At 59.6% G+C, this 19,021-nt stretch overlaps 1 protein-coding gene across 10 annotated transcripts in view; it reads right to left on the bottom strand.

Moving 5' to 3' along the window:
* Positions 1 to 19,021, bottom strand: part of SBF1 (SET binding factor 1) — a 106,380-nt gene that overhangs the window by 56,267 nt on the left and 31,092 nt on the right. For all 10 annotated transcript variants that reach the window (XR_014227826.1, XR_014227827.1, XR_014227828.1 and 7 more), the window contains exon 2: positions 2,448 to 2,533. Coding sequence is in view for 5 of the 10 variants with exons in the window: in XM_082308177.1 (XP_082164303.1) it covers positions 2,448 to 2,533 (86 nt within the window). In the remaining 5 variants the exon portion in view is untranslated. The remainder of the gene's footprint in view (positions 1 to 2,447; positions 2,534 to 19,021) is intronic.

The following is a 19,021-nucleotide window of genomic DNA, read 5'->3' on the forward strand; positions in this document are numbered from 1 at the left end:
CCAAAACCCCCCGGCTGGGCTCTGTCTGATTTTCGGAAGCCACCTTAGTTTCAGCCCTACGTGCTGGTCACCCAGGATGCCTCCTGACAGCTTGTGGGAAGCCTCGGAGCCGCTCCCGGCTCCCAACAGGACGGGGCTCCAATTGTTTAAATTCCAGGGATTTTTTGGCTGGACAGTTCGACCCCTGGGAAAAAAGCAGCTTTCCTCTTTCTTGGGACAGTTGCCAAGTCCCCTGCAGACAACCAGGAAACACTAACCAGAAAAATAATATATATTTCTGCCTGAGACAAAATAGTACATAAAAGTCCAAAATTGCGCTGCAGTTAGGGCGAGCACACAATAGGAAGACGAGCCGGCCACCGCCGCTGATGCCGGTGACTGGCCACACTCGCTGGCGGGCCCGCGGCACGACTTGGCGGCTGCAGCGGTAACTGCCAAAGCCAAGGCCCCGGGACGGGGCAGAGGGACGAGGACGGGGATGAGAGACGTGTCCAGCTCTGACGCCCTCCACTCCACGAGCTGGTTGCTCCTGGCCGGGTAAGAGGAGCACGCCGGCAGCTCTCCTTTGCAATGCCAGCACAGCCCCACAGTTTTCGGTTAAGCATGGCACGGGAGCTTTGGAGGGCACACGGCACGGGGTGTCCTGATCAGCCTCCAACAGCCACGGCTCACATGGAAGTTCTCCAGCACCAGCACACAGAAAGACGGAGATGACCGCTGGCTCTGAACGAGGCCACGAAACGTGGGAGGTAGCCGAGAGCAGAACTGGGTCCGGACGGGTGAGCAGGGGTGGCTGCAGATCCACCGCTGAGGAAATGAGCATTAAATAGCACAGGGAACTTGCGCAGGCCATGAAACGAGACGCCGGCTGGGCCACCACCCCTCTCGGCTACCCAGAGCCCTGCACGTGGACAGCGCAAGGCAGAGATGCCAACGTGAGGTGCCCTGAATGCCTGTGACACATCTGCTCTAAGGAAACGAGCTCCCAAGGCCATCGTCTCAGCTGGACTCGATGATCCTTATGGGTCCCTTCCAACTGGAGATATTCTGTGATTCTATTCAACGATTCATCGAAGCCCTGGGGAAGCACGGGGACCTGGAACTACACCAGGTACCCAGGACTCCCTCGGGCAAAACATCCCTCGTCAGAGACACACGAAGGCCCTTCGGCGAGTCCTGCTGGCAGGAGACTCGGGCCAGCCCCGTCCCAACAGGGAGCTGCAAACCCTCTGCGCACACCAACGGAGGCAGAAAGGGTCGGCTGCTCCCAGCTCCTCTGCTCCAGGAGAGGACGGGTGCTCTCGGCTGGCCGGGATCCCCGCACCAACCACCACGCACCAGCCTCATAGTCACCGGCACCTCCCAGCACAGCAAAGGTACTTGCAAGGCCTCGAGGAGCGGGGCGAGGATAGTCCCAGCACCGCGGGGCTTGTAAGGCAGCGAAAGGACTTCTAAAGCCTCGCCTGTCTTCAGGTTTTGTACTCCACTGTACTTCAGCTGGCACTGGGAAGAACGGCGTGGGGGGGAGAGCAGCTTAGCAGGGGCTCGGTTTAGCGGTGGAAAGGGGTCTGGACAGCCGGTAGCCCAACCCTCTCCTTTCGCTGCCGGCAGAGCACCAGCTCCTCTCCTTCAAAGCTCCTCAGCAGCAGCACCAATGCAGCAGGGAAGGGTTTGAGGAGAACTTCTACTCAAATTTAGCAACCGAGGAGAACAATCCTATTATCCTTGATTAGTTAAAAGCTGGTTTGTGAAGAACCCACGCAGTGCCAAATTAGACTGGGTGTGTCCCTTTATGGCTATGACCCAGCAATGATCGCAACCTCAAAGGACTCACAACAGCAGGCGAATGTGTCCGGAGGGCTGGGGAAGGGATCCAGGGCCCAGCAACCCTCCTCGCTGGGCGGATGCAAACAGAGCACACCCAGGCCTGCCGGAAGGCGAGCCACCGCCGCCGATACCGGCCCGAGGAGGGGAGCGGTTTGCTCGGTGGAGCACTTGCGGGAGGCCTGACAATGGCAGAGCCATGCTATTCGTGACGGGGCTATTTATACTGACGCTGCATCCATGCGGCTCCTCTAGGAAGCGTTCCAGCATCCCGAGCAGCTGATCCCAGACAAGGAGCGGGAGCAAAGCAGCCAGGAGAGGAGCCAGCCCCAGGCAGGGCAGGCAGCAGCGACTGGCTCTGGACGGCTCCGCCGTGGCCTGGCTGGGAGGCAGCGTGCTGGATCCTGCGTTTTTCCAGAGCTGGAGCTGCGTTGGGGGGCAGGTGGGAACCCCTCTCTGGTGGGCTCCCCCCGTCAGACCCTGCAGCGCCCAGCCAGACGTGTGCACGCAGTGCCATGGTGTCACCCGCCCCGCACGCCGGTCACGCTTCCCCGGGGTCCCGGTCCCAAGGGACAGCACGCTCACCAGCTCGATGCCTCTGTCCCGAGGGATGGCACACTCACCAGCTCGATGCCTTGGGGAAAAGGGTTGTCCTCCCAGTCCTTCTCCGGGAAACGCTGGAGTATCTGTCCCTGTCCATCCCCGCTCCCTGCGGACACAAGAGAGGGATTAGAGGGCAGGCAGCAGGCACCCAGCCGGCATTTCAGCCTCCAGTGATGCCAGGCTGGAAGCAAGACCGGGACGCTCTGGCACTGCGTCAGCCCTCCACGGACACAGGCAGCACAGGAGAGACCCCGGCCCCTTCCACAAACACAGCTGTACGGCAGCGCCGCCCCTACCAGAGGGAAAAGCAGCAATTGTAACAGAGTCATGAGCAAACAGCTCCCAAACTCGTTATCTCAAGGTGCGTAATGGGCAAAGCAGAAGTGCGGCAGATCTCTGGTCAAGTTTAAGTTTCCTTCCTTGTCTTGCTAACACAAGATCACAGACGCAGATTTTGAACTGTAATTCACCGCTCGTTATCTACAGCTTGGCACTTGACATTTTCCCCGAACAATGGCATCGTGCTGCTCAGTTTTACTTTCGCGTTCCCCCGGAGCTGCCCCTTCCCCGTGGCTTTACGGCACCCGGAGCCCGCAGCACGGCTGGGGGGAGCGCTCCCACCCACGCCTGCCCGCCAGCCCACACCAACCCAAATAAAAAAACCTGCTCTTCACCCAGATCGTGCCCTGATCTGGCTGGCCATGCAAGCATGGAAACTGGCACACCGGGGAGCGGGCCAGCTCTTCTGGGAGCTGCCAGCTCTTGGGACAGCCTGAAGCAGCAGCCAAACCACCCCTGAAACTCAGGCGGCTCCTGAACGTGGCCCCTGCTACGTTCACAGAGCTTGCAAGGCTGGAGAAGCGCTTCTACGCTGGCCACGTCCTTTCAGCGACAAAGCTGCTCACAGTAAAACCCTGCTCCAGCGGATCAAGCCGGAGTCTGGGAATTGGAAATCCTGAGAGGGACTTTCCTTCCACCACAGGCTCGGCACAGCCATGAAGGCAAGCAGCCCCTGCAAAGCGGGACCATCTCAGCCCCTTGCAGAGCTGCCAAGGGATTACCGCACCCACTGCATCGTCCCGGGGGACGACCGCCTCTCTTGTCCTTACAGCAGCGCCCGCTGCCTTTGGGAGCGCGAGCGCCTCTGGCCTCCCTCCGGCACAGCCGGATTTTGGCCACGGGGCTGCTGGTGGGGCCAGGTAACAGGAGGAGCCTCACCAGAAGGCGTGCACCACCAAAGGACTATTTTTGGCACCTAGCCCTGTTTCCACCACTCCATTTACCACACCAGCCAGCCACAGCTGAATTTAGCAGAACAAGGCATCAGAAAAGATGCCACTTATAGTGCAAGGACCAAAATGGAAAGGTCGGTGCCAAGCTGTGAAGAAAATAGCGTCGAGTCAATCAAATCTCCCCGCCGCTGGCCAGACACCACCTCCCCCGGGACAGGTCCCACGCGCCGCTGACAGCACCACTCGCTGCGAGGTGCTCACGGCCCAACGCCTTGAGTAAGGCCTGCCTCCTCCGAGCACAAACGACCCGACTCAAGCTTCACAGACAGGAAAAACCCTTTTAGACAGACGTGGCAGCATTACAGCTCTCCGACAGCCTGGCCCCGGTGAGCTCTCTCGGGCCCGTGCCCTCCACGACGGCTTGCTCCAGGAGCCCTGCCGCGAGCGCGAGTCTCTTCGCTCACACTCTCCTGGTCGCAAGGGAAACAGACACAAGTTCATCCTCAACACAAACGTAAAAATCACTCCAGGAGTTGTTTAGAGCAAGGGGAAACTTGACCCCCTGGGTTTTCTCAAACATGAGTGCTGCCACACTATTTAGCAATCTGTGGGCAAGGTACATCCCGATTTTAGCGACTGTCATTAATAAGCAGCCTGACTTACAAATTCTGGCCAGCCAGGCGCTTTTCTCAGCTACTCTTTAGGCAGCCTGCTCCCTGCCTTCTTACTTCCCATCATTCAACCCACGCAGCGTCCAAGCTGCTCACCGGCCGTATCAGGCTGTCCCATCAGCGTGCCCCTTCCTGCGGAGGGGAGCCGGACCAGCCCCGCCGATTCTTCTGCTGTCCCCGGCCGAGATGCCTGGGAAAGCACGTGTGCCTGCGAACCTCGGCCTTCGCACAGCTGCTTCGCTTCGCGTCTTCCTTCCTGCCTCCTCCTGCCGCTGCGCTGCCAAAAGGCCGGCACGACTTAAGGTGACACCTGGTCACTGCTCCTGGGGCAGCCTGTTACGGTCCGAATTAGCGTTAAGCTATATTTGGAAGTTTATGAGATGTTATCATAATACAGGAAATTCTAAATAAGCAAAAAGTTAAACACTCAGCTGACACAACACAACCAGATGACCTTAACTCCGGGGCAGGCCAGCGGCGGTGAGCGCTGGCACGCCAGGGCCGCTCTCCGGGAACGGCTGGTTCTCAGTCCGGCGGGGTCATGGCCAAGCGAGAGGCTCCCCATCGCTCCGCGCTCAGTGCCTCTGAAGTGACATGACACGAGGAGCTTGGAGCGAACGTCCTGGAGAAAGACGAAGCCAGGACTCCATTTCCCAGGACCCCAAGCCACGTTTCCAGAGTGTTGCCAGTCCCCCGCAGAGAGGTGTCCACCTTCCCTGGAAAATTCACCCAGCTACTGCCTACCAGCTTGCGGGAAACCAGCTGCGGGCTGGCGCTGCCGTTCGGCGAGGGGCACAGAATCACAGCATCGTTAAGGTTGGAAAGGACCTCTGAGACCATCGAGTCCAACCATTAACCGAACCGCCAGGTCCACCTCCAACCCATGTCCCCGAGCGCCACGTCCACGCGTTTTTGAGCGCCTCCAGGGACGGTGATTGCCCCACTGCCCTGCGCAGGCTGTTGACGGCAGCCGCTGCTCCCACGCCAGGGGAGCCGCAGGGTCCAGCCAACGGGGAACCCAACCGTGCAGCAGCTTCTCCAGCCACTTCAGGAGCTGGGCCTTCTCTGTGGAGCCTGCTGCGATGATGGAGTGAGGAGTCACCGGAGAAATGAATTTTCATGTGTTTTTTAGGCAAAGGATCTTGTTTGGAACAAGTCCTTTTCCAGCACTCACAGTTGAAGGCCTCTGCTCTCAACAGTGAAGGTTACCGAAAGCACGGGAGGGTGTTTCACCAAGCCACACGGCACAACCTGAACAGTCAGTCTCAAGAAATCAGTCCTCCTGCAGGCTCAGACACGACTCCCACACCCCCAAACCTCAAAAATTCGGTACGATACAGTAATACAGGGGAACACGAAGCTCGCAAGTCCTCAGCACAGGAGCAAGAGGCGCTTCAGCTTTCCTTCAGCCCTGGCTTCCAGCACGGAGGCTGGCGGGTTGTCAGCAATCCCAGCTCTGCCGGGAGAGAGCGGGGGGATCATTTCAAGCATGGAAATGTTTTGGCAGCTCACCAAGCGCAGGGAGATGGACCTCAACTTCAGCATTGCTTTGAAACGTCACTAGCTGAGGCTTCCGAGAGCTGCTCAGTATCTCAAAGCGGAAATTATTTTAAAAGTTTAGTTGTTTTCAAGTATCATCAAGTACTTTATGCTACAAAGCACTGACCGTAGTTACTGAGGAGGTTTCCTGTGAAACAGTATTAACCCACAAGGCACGAAGCCATGAAACACAACCTGCAAGGGGACCTGAAGCTTCTGCCAAGAGCACTTACTGCTAAGATCTGCAGTAAGCGGTGCAACGTCCCCAAACCATGCCTGCAAGCCCGCTCCATCAGATGCAAATCAGGCACCAGCCCTGGACTACGGAGCAGGTCGCTAATGGTGCTCTTGGAACGAGCGACGACCCACGTAACCCTCGCAGGGCTGTGAGCGGTATCAAACCGTGGCTGGGCAAACCACCCCGCAAGAAGCACGAGCTATTGCATCAACCAACGTTACGGTCTGACTAACCTGCCAGCACAGCCCTCAGCAACGCTCCGTTCTACCTGCGAAGCGAGGCGGTGGCTCCTGGCACGATCGTGCAGGAGCGCAGCTGCCGAGCGCTGGCCAGCGAGAAATGGGGCATCGCACCGAGCCTGCAAGAAAACAAGCACTCTCTCTAGAGAAGTCCCACACAAGAGGTTCTCACCCAAAATGTGCAGGCTGTATTTATTACAAACCAGCACCTGACTACGCTGGTGGAATTAAAAAGCAAAACCACTACATTCAGGTGCTGTGACAAACTGTGATGAGACCGGGTCGGGAACGACGTGGTGTGCAGAGCACGGTCCGGGAGGCTCTGGCAGGCTCCACACTCCCCCTCTGCAGCTTCCCGGGGGGACGGGGAGCAGCACACCCTCGCTGCCATCCATCACAGCTGAATCCGAGCCAGATCGCGCTGCAGCACCTGGCTGCGTGACGCCTGCGACAAGAAAGCAAAGGCAGGAAGCTCCCCCGGTTCACGTCTGCCCAGCAAACAGGAAAGGTCTGCCAGGGGCGAGAGCGCGAGCCGTCCAAGGCTGCAACCTCCACGCAGCTTCGACAGGCATCGACGGCTCCCCGGGACGTGCCTGGCTGCTCCGCTGCGGGCTGCGCATCAGACTGGCAGGCAGGCAGCTTGCTGCGGGCCGGAGCACTGCAAACGCTGCGGGCTGAGCTGCAAACGCACAGCAGCGCGCGCTGCTCGCAGGGGAGCTGCAGGCTGCTCTGCAGGCAACCCTCATCTCCCACACCCCAACCCACAGAACTGTCAAACCGCAGGTGACAAGCTACTGTAGCTCTTCGGTCATCGCCAAGAGCTACGTCCCCCTTCCCCGTGCCTCCGCTTCTCTTCCTCTCTATGATGAAATTCACTTTTTAGGGAAAAATAATTCAACAGCTTAAAAAGAAAAAGGGAAAAAGCCCAGACGATTTCAGTCAATAGCTTCCAGCTCTCCCAAGCGGAGACGAACAGGAGACGAGCGCAGCCACAACGGCCGCTGGAGGCCATCTCAGCAGGATCCCGCGCTGGCCAGAGGAGACCCATCCTCACGGGGACGGACACGTGCCGACAGCCCAGCGGCTCCCGCCGAGCTCTCAGAGCTGCACGGTTCCCCTCTCAAGCATGCCAACCAGGAAACGCAATTTTATTTTTCACTCTAACATCCACACCTGCTGTTTCACTTTCAGTTACAACCATTACCGGCCAAGGCATCGCTGGCTCTTATTTCCCCTGCTCTGTCACGCCTCACCCCACAAGAGCAGTTCCAGAGGCAGGCTCCAGCCAAAACCCCTTCTCCTTCTCATTTCTTTCATTCTCAGTACGAGAAAAGCACCTTTGAGATCTTCCCTGGTTGTGTGATCTTCACGTCCAGGCTTCTGCGTTCATCCCACCGGCCTCAAAGTTCCCTACGAGAAGACTTATCGTGCTGACCTGATGAGCAAGGCATGCCCACCGCTTAGCGCTCCTGCCAACCGGGAGTTAACACCTGCAGGAGTGGAGAAGCTGGGATATTCCAGTCCCTGGACACACGGACATCAGCTCCTCTTTCCAGGAGAGCAGGGAGAAGCTCTGGGGGATTTATAAAACAACAGAGAGAACAAGGCAGCAATAGGGAGTCAGAACCGAGCCCAGCGAGCCTTCCCCATCCTAGAGACCGAAGTCCTCCCCCCGTCCCACCAAGCCCACCGCACCAGCGGGCACGGCAGCCCCGAACAACAGGACGAGTGTCTGCTGGGAGGACAATGACTGCACTGTTCCCTCATTACATATTTATGAAAGGAGCAGGAAGAATGGCTTTTCTATGGAGGAAAACAAAAGGGCTGTGTGCGGGGCTGGCGGGGCCGGGGCTGGCCCGCTCCTCCCGGCCACCGCGGCAGCCCTACGTCGGCCACCGCAGCCCTACGTCTGCCACCGTCCCGGGACCCCGAGCCCTCCCCTGGGGAAAGCCCACCCGCCCCAAACCGACCAAGCAGACTGCCCTCGTCCCCGCACACCGGCCATGGGCAACGTCCCCCTGGCACGGGAGGAGACACCCCGTCCCCACCATGCCGTGCCGTGCCGCCCCGGCAGCGCGACCGCGGCCGGCAGCACCGCGGGCTGCCGTCCACCCGTGCGGACACCCCAGGGGCACAGCTCGCCTCCGCAGCCGGCGGAGGAGAGGAGGCGTTTGCTGCCACGTACGTACAAAGGGGCACTTGCTGGACTCCCACTGTCCCCTCCAGCTCTCCCCCAAAGACCGAGACCCTGCTGCAGGCACGGCCGCCTTTTCTGTCTGCCCAAGGGGGCCAGCAAGCCAGCAGTAAATAAGCCAGACAAATAAATAATCCACACGTTCTCCTTCGCTTCATGTTTTAGGGCAACTTCACAGGAGAAGAAACTTGGGAAGAGACAAAGCTCGACCCTTTCGCAGGCTGCAGGAACACCAGATGCCTGCGCAGCCGCCAAGTCACAGGCACCTTGCACATGGCCACGGACTGGAGGCAGATTTTCATAGAATCATGGAATCGTTTAGGTCGGCAAAGACCTTTAAGATCATCGGGTCCAACCGTTAACCCAGCACTGCCAAGCCCACCACTAAACCATGTCCCCGAGCACCACATCTACCCGGCTTTTAAATACCTCCAGGGACGGGGACTCCATCACTTCCCTGGGCAGCCTGGGCCAGGGCCTGACAGCCCTTTCGGGGAAGGAATTTTTCCTAATACCCAACCTAAACCTGCCCTGGCGCAGCTTGAGGCTGTTTTCTCTCATCCTCTCACTTGTTACTGGGGAGAAGAGACCTACCCCCACCTCACTACAGCCTCCTTTCGGGTAGTTTTGATGGTATTTAAGGCAAAAGTCTCTACAGAGACAAAGTTGCACCCAGAACACCAATTGCTGTCCTGACTATATTTAAAAAAAAAAAAAAATTAGGGGAAAAAATGAACTCATTGTGTTTAATGATCGCCTTGGTGATGTCTGAGGACATGTTTGACTCTCTGTAAACACAAGATGATAATGATAAGAAGGACAAACAGTTCGGGATGGGGCCAAATGCAGAACTGGGTGGCGAAGCAAACTGTCTACATGCAACTCTGACCAAAACACGCTCTGCTTGTTGTTGTGAAAGTTCCTTACAACAACGGAAAACCTCCCAAAGGCAGGCAACGCGCTCCATTCTTGGGTCACTCCATTCCGGGGTCACTCCCTCCCAGATAAAACATCCTCGAGAAGAGTCAGTGGGAACGACACTGCCCGGCCGGTGCGGGGTGGTGAGGACCCGCTCCCGTTTTCCCAGCACAGCACTTCCACCGAAAGTCACAGCTCTCGGAGGTTCTTCTGGATGAGCTGCTTAGTAATGAGATGTTTATAGAAGAGCTAAAATTAAAGCCTCTGAAGAACTGGACGGCATTGTTCTCCCTTACAGAGCTCTTCACCATTCTATTTTCACACCATTCCTTCCCCGGGCCCCTGCTCCCGTCCCCAGGCTGTCATTACCTTCCTCAAACCTGTTCTTACTCACTCTCAAATTAAGGCTGAGAAGTGTCGGCGAGACACCCCATCTCCCCCCGGCCGGCGGGTGTGAGGCACTGGCCTGGCAAGCAGGCAGAGCGGGCAGCCCGGCGAGCAGGCAGAGCGGGCAGCCCGGCGAGCAGGCAGAGCGGGCAGCCCCGCGAGCAGGCAGAGCGGGCAGCCCCGCGAGCAGGCAGAGCGGGCAGCCCCGTGAGCAGGCAGAGCGGGCAGCCCGGCGAGCAGGCAGAGCGGGCAGCCTGGCGAGCAGGCAGAGCGGGCAGCCCCGTGAGCAGGCAGAGCAGGCAGCCTGGCGAGCAGGCAGAGCGGGCAGCCCCGTGAGCAGGCAGAGCGGGCAGCCCGGCGAGCAGGCAGAGCGGGCAGCTCGGCGAGCAGGCAGAGCGGGCAGCCCGGCGAGCAGGCAGAGCGGGCAGCCTGGCGAGCAGGCAGAGCGGGCAGCCCCGTGAGCAGGCAGAGCAGGCAGCCCGGCGAGCAGGCAGAGTGGGCAGCCCGGCGAGCGGGCAGCCCGGCGAGCAGGCAGAGCGGGCAGCCCCGTGAGCAGGCAGAGCGGGCAGCCCGGCGAGCAGGCAGAGCGGGCAGCCCGGCGAGCGGGCAGCCCGGCGAGCAGGCAGAGCGGGCAGCCCCGTGAGCAGGCAGAGCGGGCAGCCCGGCGAGCAGGCAGAGCGGGCAGCCTGGCGAGCAGGCAGAGCGGGCAGCCTGGGGGCAGCTGGGGACCAGACCCCTCCCGGGGCAGCACCTGGACCTGCGAGGTGCAAACTCGACGGGGTTGAGCACGCTGGCAAACCCCTGCGGGGCAAGGAGTCACGGCTGGGAAACCCCGGGAGCCCCCGTGGGCCTGCGGGGACGTGGAGCCGGGCACTCTCTCACCACCCCAGCTCCCTGTAGAAAGGTCCGCTCGGATCCCCCAACAAGGTGGAAGCCGCTCTTGCCCAAGCACGATGCTTTCAGGATGACGCTCAGCTGCCTCAACATAACGCCCCAGAGTAAACAGCTGAATGGGTCAGGAAAGATCCTGGGATCCGGGACCGGTCCGGTGAAGGAGGGACCAGCTCGGCAGGACTTTCCATTCAGCACGAAATAAATCGTCCTGGGCAGGGAGCTGGAGGGAAAGATTTACTACCATCTATGAAACAGACCACAGATTTGGAGACTAGGCACGGTATATGCTGATATGCAGCGTCACTCCTCTGTAAAGCTTTACTGTTCCTTGAGCAGATGCCAAGAGGGGAGCTGTATTTATCTTTAGAAACATTAAGGCATAAGAGGAAGCAATTAAAAAAAAAAAAAAATCCGTCTGTTTCCGAGAGCTCGTCCCAGGAAAGTGCTGTTCGGGGCCCGGAGGGTTACTGGCAGGGAGACAGAGATAAGCATTTTACAGCTGCCTACCACTTGTTCACCCATAGCCATTTCTGGAAATGCTCCCTGCCAGTGCGTAACAGGAAGCCCTTCGTAAATACCTCGGGCTTGACATGACCTGCAGAGCCTCCATGCAAACACAGGGCCCCCAGCCCACCCAAACCACCACGCACGCCGTGGCTCGGTCACCACCGGCTGCTGGAGAGAGCGCCCGCTCCTCCCAGCCCGCGTCCGGACCCAGAGGTCCCTTCGGAGGAGCCCTCCACGAAAACGGTCCCAAGCCACCACAGCCCAGGAACTGCTTTAAGGCGTAAACACGCCGCAAAATGAAGAGCTGCGATGTGACAGTGCCAGCCGCTTGGGTGGAGAAGGTGAGATGGGTGTCAGGGGGGTTCCTCCAAACCGGGAGGGACCAGGAGTGATGCGGAGCTATGGAAGCTGCTGGGAGCAGCATCCTCCACCCAGTGCCACCAACTCAAAACGCTCGCGTGAACTTTGGCTGTTATTCTCTCTTGAGGGAGGAACTGGCTCCGAACAGCAGGTCCTCGCTGCTCCAGCTGGATGCTCCACCTGAAGCACGGAGGTGACGGCCTCACCCCCTGAGGCAGGGGAGGCGCGGGGTGACCGGACACAGACTCCCCATCCCGCTCCTGGAAACGCTGCGAGGCTCTCCCTCCATCTAACCTCGCTGAAAATAGCTTTGCCCAGCTTGTACTTTGCAGGCGGGTTAGATTTGCAACTGAACTCCCAGATCTCTACAAACCACAACTTGAAAGCCACCGTTTTAGTGAAAGTTACTGGAGAATCCAGTTTGCCGAAAAGCAAGACAAAGTCGTATCCCAGCCCTGCACTTGTGCCGCAGAGGGAATCCCCCACCCAGCATCAACTCTCCAACCCCGAGTGTCTGCAAATGCCTCTCTGGAAGGGCCGAGAGCAGCAGCGAAGCGTCAGACCTTACCCAGGGGCCCGCAGAGGACTCACGGTCCTCAACCAGGGGAAACGCTCCCCGACCCTGACTGCCCCACTCCGGCGCTCTCCATTCACCATGGCCTTGCTGAGGTAGAAATAGCGGTCCCTAGTGCAAGCAAAGCACTCCACATGATGAGACCGCCCGACATAGGGCATCTTACAAATTCAGATTCACTCGTCCAAAAAAAACAGAAAAAAAAAAGATCACGGTTCTCAGTGTCCCACAACTGTCATCGGGCATTTGAAGATTGTCTCAAGGACCGCTTCCTCAGCGGAGCATCCCAGGAGGAGGAGGACAGCTCTGCAGAGCGGCAGACCGCAGCAGGCACGCCTTGGCAGCTGGGCAGCAAGCACGGGCAGGGGCACTGCAGGCAGCTCTCATGGTGACACGCTCCCCGGACCGAGATACACCAGGAAGACTTCCATCTCCTTCATGCACTGCTGCTGCTCGCCCGGCTGGGCTGAACACGTGCTGTGCCAGGTCAAGCACGGCTCAACCGTCTGCAGTTGCGGGAAGCAGCTCTGCCCGACCTAGACCGCTGCTGGAGCAGGCTCGAGCTGTTTGCTGTACGCAGACCGAACGCTGAGCACGCCAGTGCTCCTCCACCTTTGTGGCTGTGAGATACTGGGCACCACTGAGCAGCTGGAGGGACAACGCAGGACAGCAGGGACGGCTTCGGAAAGCCCCATTTCCTTGGCAATGAGCACGTTTGTGGGCCTCCAACAAATTCCTTGCGCTGGGTGAGCCTCACTGCTTCGGGTGCCCCCCCAGCGCTGCCTCGCTGACGTTAAAGGTGGAGAAAGGTTTCAGAGCAGCACGGAGAGGAGAGCAAAGCACGGCTGCTGGGAGTCAGTTACAGCTTCAGCCGGGGGGTACAGGGACGTGGGGGCTCTGGAAGGGAGAAATTTCTCTTCTCCAATTATTTACCACAGTAGGTATTTTCAGTGCAGAACAGCTGATATTTGGGGGATACAAATCTCATGATTTCCCCATGCCCCTGATCAAGCACTCCACAATCCACCTCAGAGCAGAGCTGCCCTCCCTGTTGCCCCTCCGGGCATGCCCAAACTGGAAGGAGAACTGCCCGGGCAGCACCCCCGCGCCGGAGCTGGGGCAGCGGGGGGACCCCGCCTGCCCAAAAACTACACCCGCTCCAAGCGGCAATCACCAAGAAATCCACTAAGAAGCCTTGCTAGCGCAGCATTAAGTTTGACCCTCGCCCTTCCCCAGCGCAGAGCAGCACTAACTCCGAAAGAGGAAGCGACCGTACGTGCCAGCGTTGCCTTAATTATCTTTTTATACCCCACTTCCTCCTCGCCCCCAGAGGCTGCGGTGCGATGCTCGGAGAGGCTGCGGTGCTCGGTGCTGAAGAGCGGGCGCAGCAGCCAGCCGAGCTCAGCGGAGCTGCCAGGCTGCCCAGCGGCGCGGGATGCTGGGATGCTCCATCCATCCCCTTCGCTGCCCTCCCCGGCGCCCGCCCATCGATGCTGGAGCAGGGGCTGCGCGGGGCACGTCAGGACTCCTGCCCAGGCGCCTCGTCGTGGAAGCCGTGGCATTAAGTCGCAATGCAGGAGCAGCACGAGAGGCAAAACAGGCCATAAATGGCTGTGTTTGGCAGATTGCTGCTGTCTGGAGGTGAAGGGGCTGTGCAGCCCGGTAGATGCAGGGTTACTTATACAAAATAGGCCCAAAATGCGAGTGTCTCCTTTCCAGTACTAAGCGACAAAAAGATTTTTAGACTGACGTGGTGCCAGCACGCACGGCTCCTGAGCACACTGGTGTTTAAGGTCGTAACGCGAGAGGAGGTCTCGCTGTGTATAACCTAACTCAGTCCTTCCACGTTTACGGCAGCACACACGTTATAAAGCCCCGTCTCTGAAACGGTATCGGATCCCACAATTAACCAAAGGTTTTTCTGAGGAACCGATGCGGTGTTTGGATGCAGCCCAGGGCTCAGGCTGATCCCAGCCGCCAGGCAGCACCGCCGGCTGCGACCACCTCCCCGGCTCAGCCAGAGAGCAGGCTCACGGCATGGGACGTGCCCGTCATCAGCCCCACAGCCCAGGATTTCTTCCTGCAAAAAAAATAACGCCTTGCTGAGCTGGATGGGGCAGCACCAAGAGCCGTGGCTGGTGCAGTACCCAGGGTGGACGCTGCTGCTCAAATCCTCCTGGGAGGAGGGGACCTAGCACCCATCAGGAGCGACTGCGTCTGGATGCAGGGATAGAGCTGGTTTTCCCTGCCCCAATTTTAGCATCCCTTCCTCGCTCCCGCCCGGCCAGCCCGACCGCAGCCAGCGGAGCCGTCCCGCCGAGCAGCACCGTGGTAATCCCCAGCCATCACACGCGGGCGCAGAGCAAACAGCGCAGCCCACGCACGGCTCCGCAGGCCCGTGGCGGGGCACGGGGAGAGCTGCTAAAAGTGTTTTGGGGAGGAACCTGTTCTATTTTTACCTGATGCCAAATTCCAGTTACCTCCCAGGGGAGCTATTAGCCAGCTCCACTGGCACCCTGTCCCGATAATTACAGGGCCACGCCACCAACATTTACCCAAGGCCTAAAAACAGCACGTGCTGTGCCGATGGCTCCTCCTGCCCCGCCACAGCCCGGCAGCGCTGGCGGGGACCCGCCGGTCCCTCCAGAAACCCGCTCTGGCCGCGCAGACAGGACACGGCGGCTGGGCACACCCCAGCTCACAGAGCAGCCATAGGGATACGCCGCTCCTCTGCGACCCACCGTTATTTTCGGTCTTAAGCTTTGGGACCTTACAGCCCCGCCGGCGCACGGGCTTTCTGAGCGCTCCAGCCCACTGTGCACAGAGGCCTGGGGGAGAATGACAGAAAGCAGCGTATTCAGCTCAGAAACCACACGGGAACTGTGCACATCCCAAAATGCAGCACGCCGATCCCTTCCAGCCGAGCCGTGCGGGGCATGGACGGACGTGCCGACTTGCCAGGTCCTCGGCCTGGGATCACAGCTCCAGGGCATCGAAGCACATCTCCGGCAGCGCCGACAGCAAATCTGAAGTTTTAACGAAGGAGCGTCCAAGTGCTTCAGCGTGATTCAAAACTCAGTGTTAAACACCCCCTACTCACATGTTCGTGATGAACACTACAGCATGGACATTACAGCCTTCCCACTCATCACGAGGATCCCAGCTCGTGCGTTGGGCTGAGCTCCGTTCGCTTCCCACCCTCGCTGCCGAGGTCCCTCGCACAGGGCTGCATCCCCGGCCGTGCCCTCCCCAGCAGGAGCGAGCACAGCTCCACCGCCGCCTCTGCCACGACGCTGCCCCGGCCAGCTGGGCCCTGAGGATCCTGCCGCAGCTCCCCGTGCCTGCGCCAGGGCAGGCAGCACGCGTTGTTGGGGCACAAAAGCCACCACCGGTACAACAGTCACCCCAGCACAGGGCTTTGGCCCCACAACGCAGCTCTGGGCAGGAGGAGCACGTCCCGTTCAGCTCAGCACCGGACGGCGCAGTGCCGTAATGCTCTGACTGCCAGCGGGTCCCGTCTGTGCGGGCTGCATGTCCCCCGTCACACCCGAGGCTGGCCGCATGGCACAGGCTCCGGGAGAGGCTCCGCACCGTCACCTCCCAGTCCTCCCTCTCCCAGGACACCAGCACTGGTTTCCTGCAGGGTCGCGCTTCCAGCATCGCTCTCGGCCTGCAGAGCAAGAGCTGAAAGCGGCCTCTGAGCTTCCCAAATGGTCAGCAGGGAGGGGACACCAACCTCCGGTGGGTGGCTGTCAAGAGAGGAGGGAGGGCACGGAGCTGCACCCTGCGCCTTGGCAAACCCACACCACCCTGGAGCCAGAACCTGACGGGCAGCGGTGCCCGAGCACCTGCGGGATGGCTCTGGCGTGAGCCCATCCACACTGCTTTAGTGCCATCCTACACCTGGAACAGCCCTCGCCTCCCAAAATCCTCCACGAATCCCCGCGTCCTGCCCGGGAACCTCGGGCACAGCACCGGCACACGCAGCCAGTGACCTGCCCCGGGGCCCCGCACCTCCTCCCAGCACCACGGTGGAAACGACCACCGAAGCCATCCTGCTGCTGCAGCCACTGCCGGCGGTGCTCGGCTCACGGCATCCAGCGTCAGGAGGGAACAGGGCAGCTGAGTGCTGTGGGCCGGACAAATAACGCTGCTGGGAAGCCGCTGGAAGGAAAACTCCCCTTACAGGCAATGGGCAAGCAGGAACGGCAACAGAACCAGCGAGTGCTAACAGCCCTCGCATTGCAATGGACCCCTTTCGAGGCACGCTGCAGGCAACCATCGGTGGGGCGAGGGCAGGCAGGGCAGGAGCTGCCCTGACCCCGTCAGCTACCCCTGCCTGGCGAGGGGCAGCCTGCCATGCATGCTGCTGAGAGCAAGAGGGGACGGACACACGCCCCTCGACGTCTCGCCCGCCCGCGGCGCTGCCCACGCTGTCCCCAGCCCTTCCCAACGGAGGCTGCGAGCTCCCGCACACGAAGCCCGTGAGCGGAGGGGAGCAGCAGCTCCTCGCCTCCCCGGCCCAGCAGGCACTGCTCGCTCTCCTCGCCCAGAGCGGGAGCTTACGGGAAGCCCACGGCTGCGGAGCGGGGTTTACGGCACAGCTGGGCTTTCCCCACCAAAACGCCCGTCGGCACCGCACTTTCCAAAGGCAGGTTGGCTTCGCTCAGCGCCTAGTACGGTGACGAATTTTCACTGTTCTGACCTCTGACCTAAGCACAGGCTTCTCCCATTGCATTAGATAATTCCTGACATTATTTGTATTTTGAGACCAATCTGCTTCATCCCGCTCCCTGACGCCCTCCAGAAGCACACAGTGGCGAAGCATGGCCATGCAGATCAGACTTGCAGCACTGATCAAGACACTTCTACATCTTTCTATCGTCAAACCCAAAGGTGAGGGTTTCTGTTTGACACTGAGGACTGAGAAAGGAGCCAAACTGGCCCCGTACCTACGGACCAGCAGGACCGGCCCCTCACCAGCAGCCTCTGGATTGCAGGTGTCCTTCTGCTGCACCTCTACAGCTCATGGTCACCTCCAGGCAAGCATCGCCGTCCACCAAAGCTGCTCATTACCGCCTCTTCTTCAATCAGCGCCTTTCAGTCCCTTCTCTAATCAGTTCAGAGCATTTTTTCGTTAGGTGTAACCTCCTTTTAATCTCATTTCCAACACATTTCCCCGGGCACAAGAGCAGAGCAGAGTGAAAAGGCACACAGAAGGCCAAGAGGAAGACCGACCAAGCTGGGAGAGAGCACGGCGTATTTGAAAGCCACTCTGATGGGAGCAGCGAGGCCGGGGAAGCCGCAGCTGACCAGGCGATGGAGAAGCGAGGCGAGGACGTGGGGCCGGCGCACCCATCGGGGCCGGGGCACCCATCGGGGCCAGGGCCGTGCAAGGAGACGCCAGCCTGCGCCCGCTCGGCTCCCCTCTCCCAGGAGGTGCCCGCCACCAGCCACCTTCAGCTCCTGCACAGCAGCTGGGCTCGGTTACCCCTCGCAAACACAGTAAACCGCAAATCCCCCTTCTCTGTGCTCCAGGCACTGCTTCGGTATTCCCCGCTCCCGAAAGCCAGTTTGTTGGGAAACTGCAGTGACAAACACATGGAAATCCCAACTGGCAAATGGATGCAAAGGGATAGTGGGAGCAAGATACAGCGGTGGGTGCACCGCAGAGCGAAACCAGCTTCAAGTTTCAGGACAAAATGACTGAATGGCAGCACCTCTCCCATCCTAAGGGCACACTGTCCATCTCGCTGGGCAGTACGCTGTAGAGCAGACAAGGACAGAGGGGAAAAACCAAAACCCGCACAGACTGGACTGTTTTTCACGAGCTCACATGTGAATACCCCAAGTCCCTCCCTTTTCAAGCATGCCAGGAAAAAAAGACTGATCTAAGCACTAGCTGAGTTTGTCTCGACCCCACAGAGATCATTTACATCCACAGAGTGCCAGGATCAACATCTCCCACAGCTGCAGAAGGAGCTTTTGTTCCTGGTGCCCCGCGCAGGAGGCGGCTGCAGGGAGGAACGACGGGGCTGGAGCTGCCGTCAGACCGGGGAGCACGGCACCGTCAGAGGGAAAACCACTGTGCTGCGAGTGACAACACCCAGAACTGCCAGAATATGATATATAGAAACCAGAATCAAGGTCAGCCTCCAGAGGTGCCTCAGCCAGCGTCGGCGGTGCTGGTATTATGAAGCGACTCGCATAAAGTGCTGAAATGTGAGGAAATGTTATAAGTACACTACTAACCCTGCTAGAAAGCACTGCCGTTAGCACACCGGCTGTTCTGGTACAGCGCACGGGCGAGTGCATCGACCCTACTGAACGGCCGCCGTCCACCGCACAAATGGCCATCGGAAAGCCAGAGCTCCGCGGGGCAGTCGGAAAGGCTCTTCCAGAGACCTCCGCGCCCAGTCCACCCAGCGCCATTTCGGCTGCCCTGAAGCGATCGTGCACAGCGGCCTCGCAGAGATCACTCCGTCGGCTCTCCAACTCCAGAAGGACCCAAGTGAGAAAATAACTCAGTCAGGTGCTGTAAGATGAGCTCCCAGGCAGCCATAATCCGCACAAGTCAGATGCAGCCTCCCACCAGACTCCTCCACATGTGCCTGGTGGGGAGCGGCACCTTATTTCGGGGTGAGGAGGTCCGGTGCGTGGCTAAGGCCACGGGTGCCCATGGACCGTGCAGGGCTGTGCTGGCCGAGGCTGCTGCGGGTAGGAAAGCGGCGGCAGCGGTGGCAAACCATCCTGCCGTCAGCCGGCACGGCCTCCGGCTGCAACGCGGGCAGACCAGCGGATCAGCCAGGATTGCTCGCAGGACTGGTGTCTCAAGTTACAG

This window comes from Platalea leucorodia (genome assembly GCF_965183815.1).
Source record: "Platalea leucorodia genome assembly, chromosome: 4".
Classification (NCBI taxonomy): Eukaryota; Metazoa; Chordata; class Aves; order Pelecaniformes; family Threskiornithidae; genus Platalea; species Platalea leucorodia.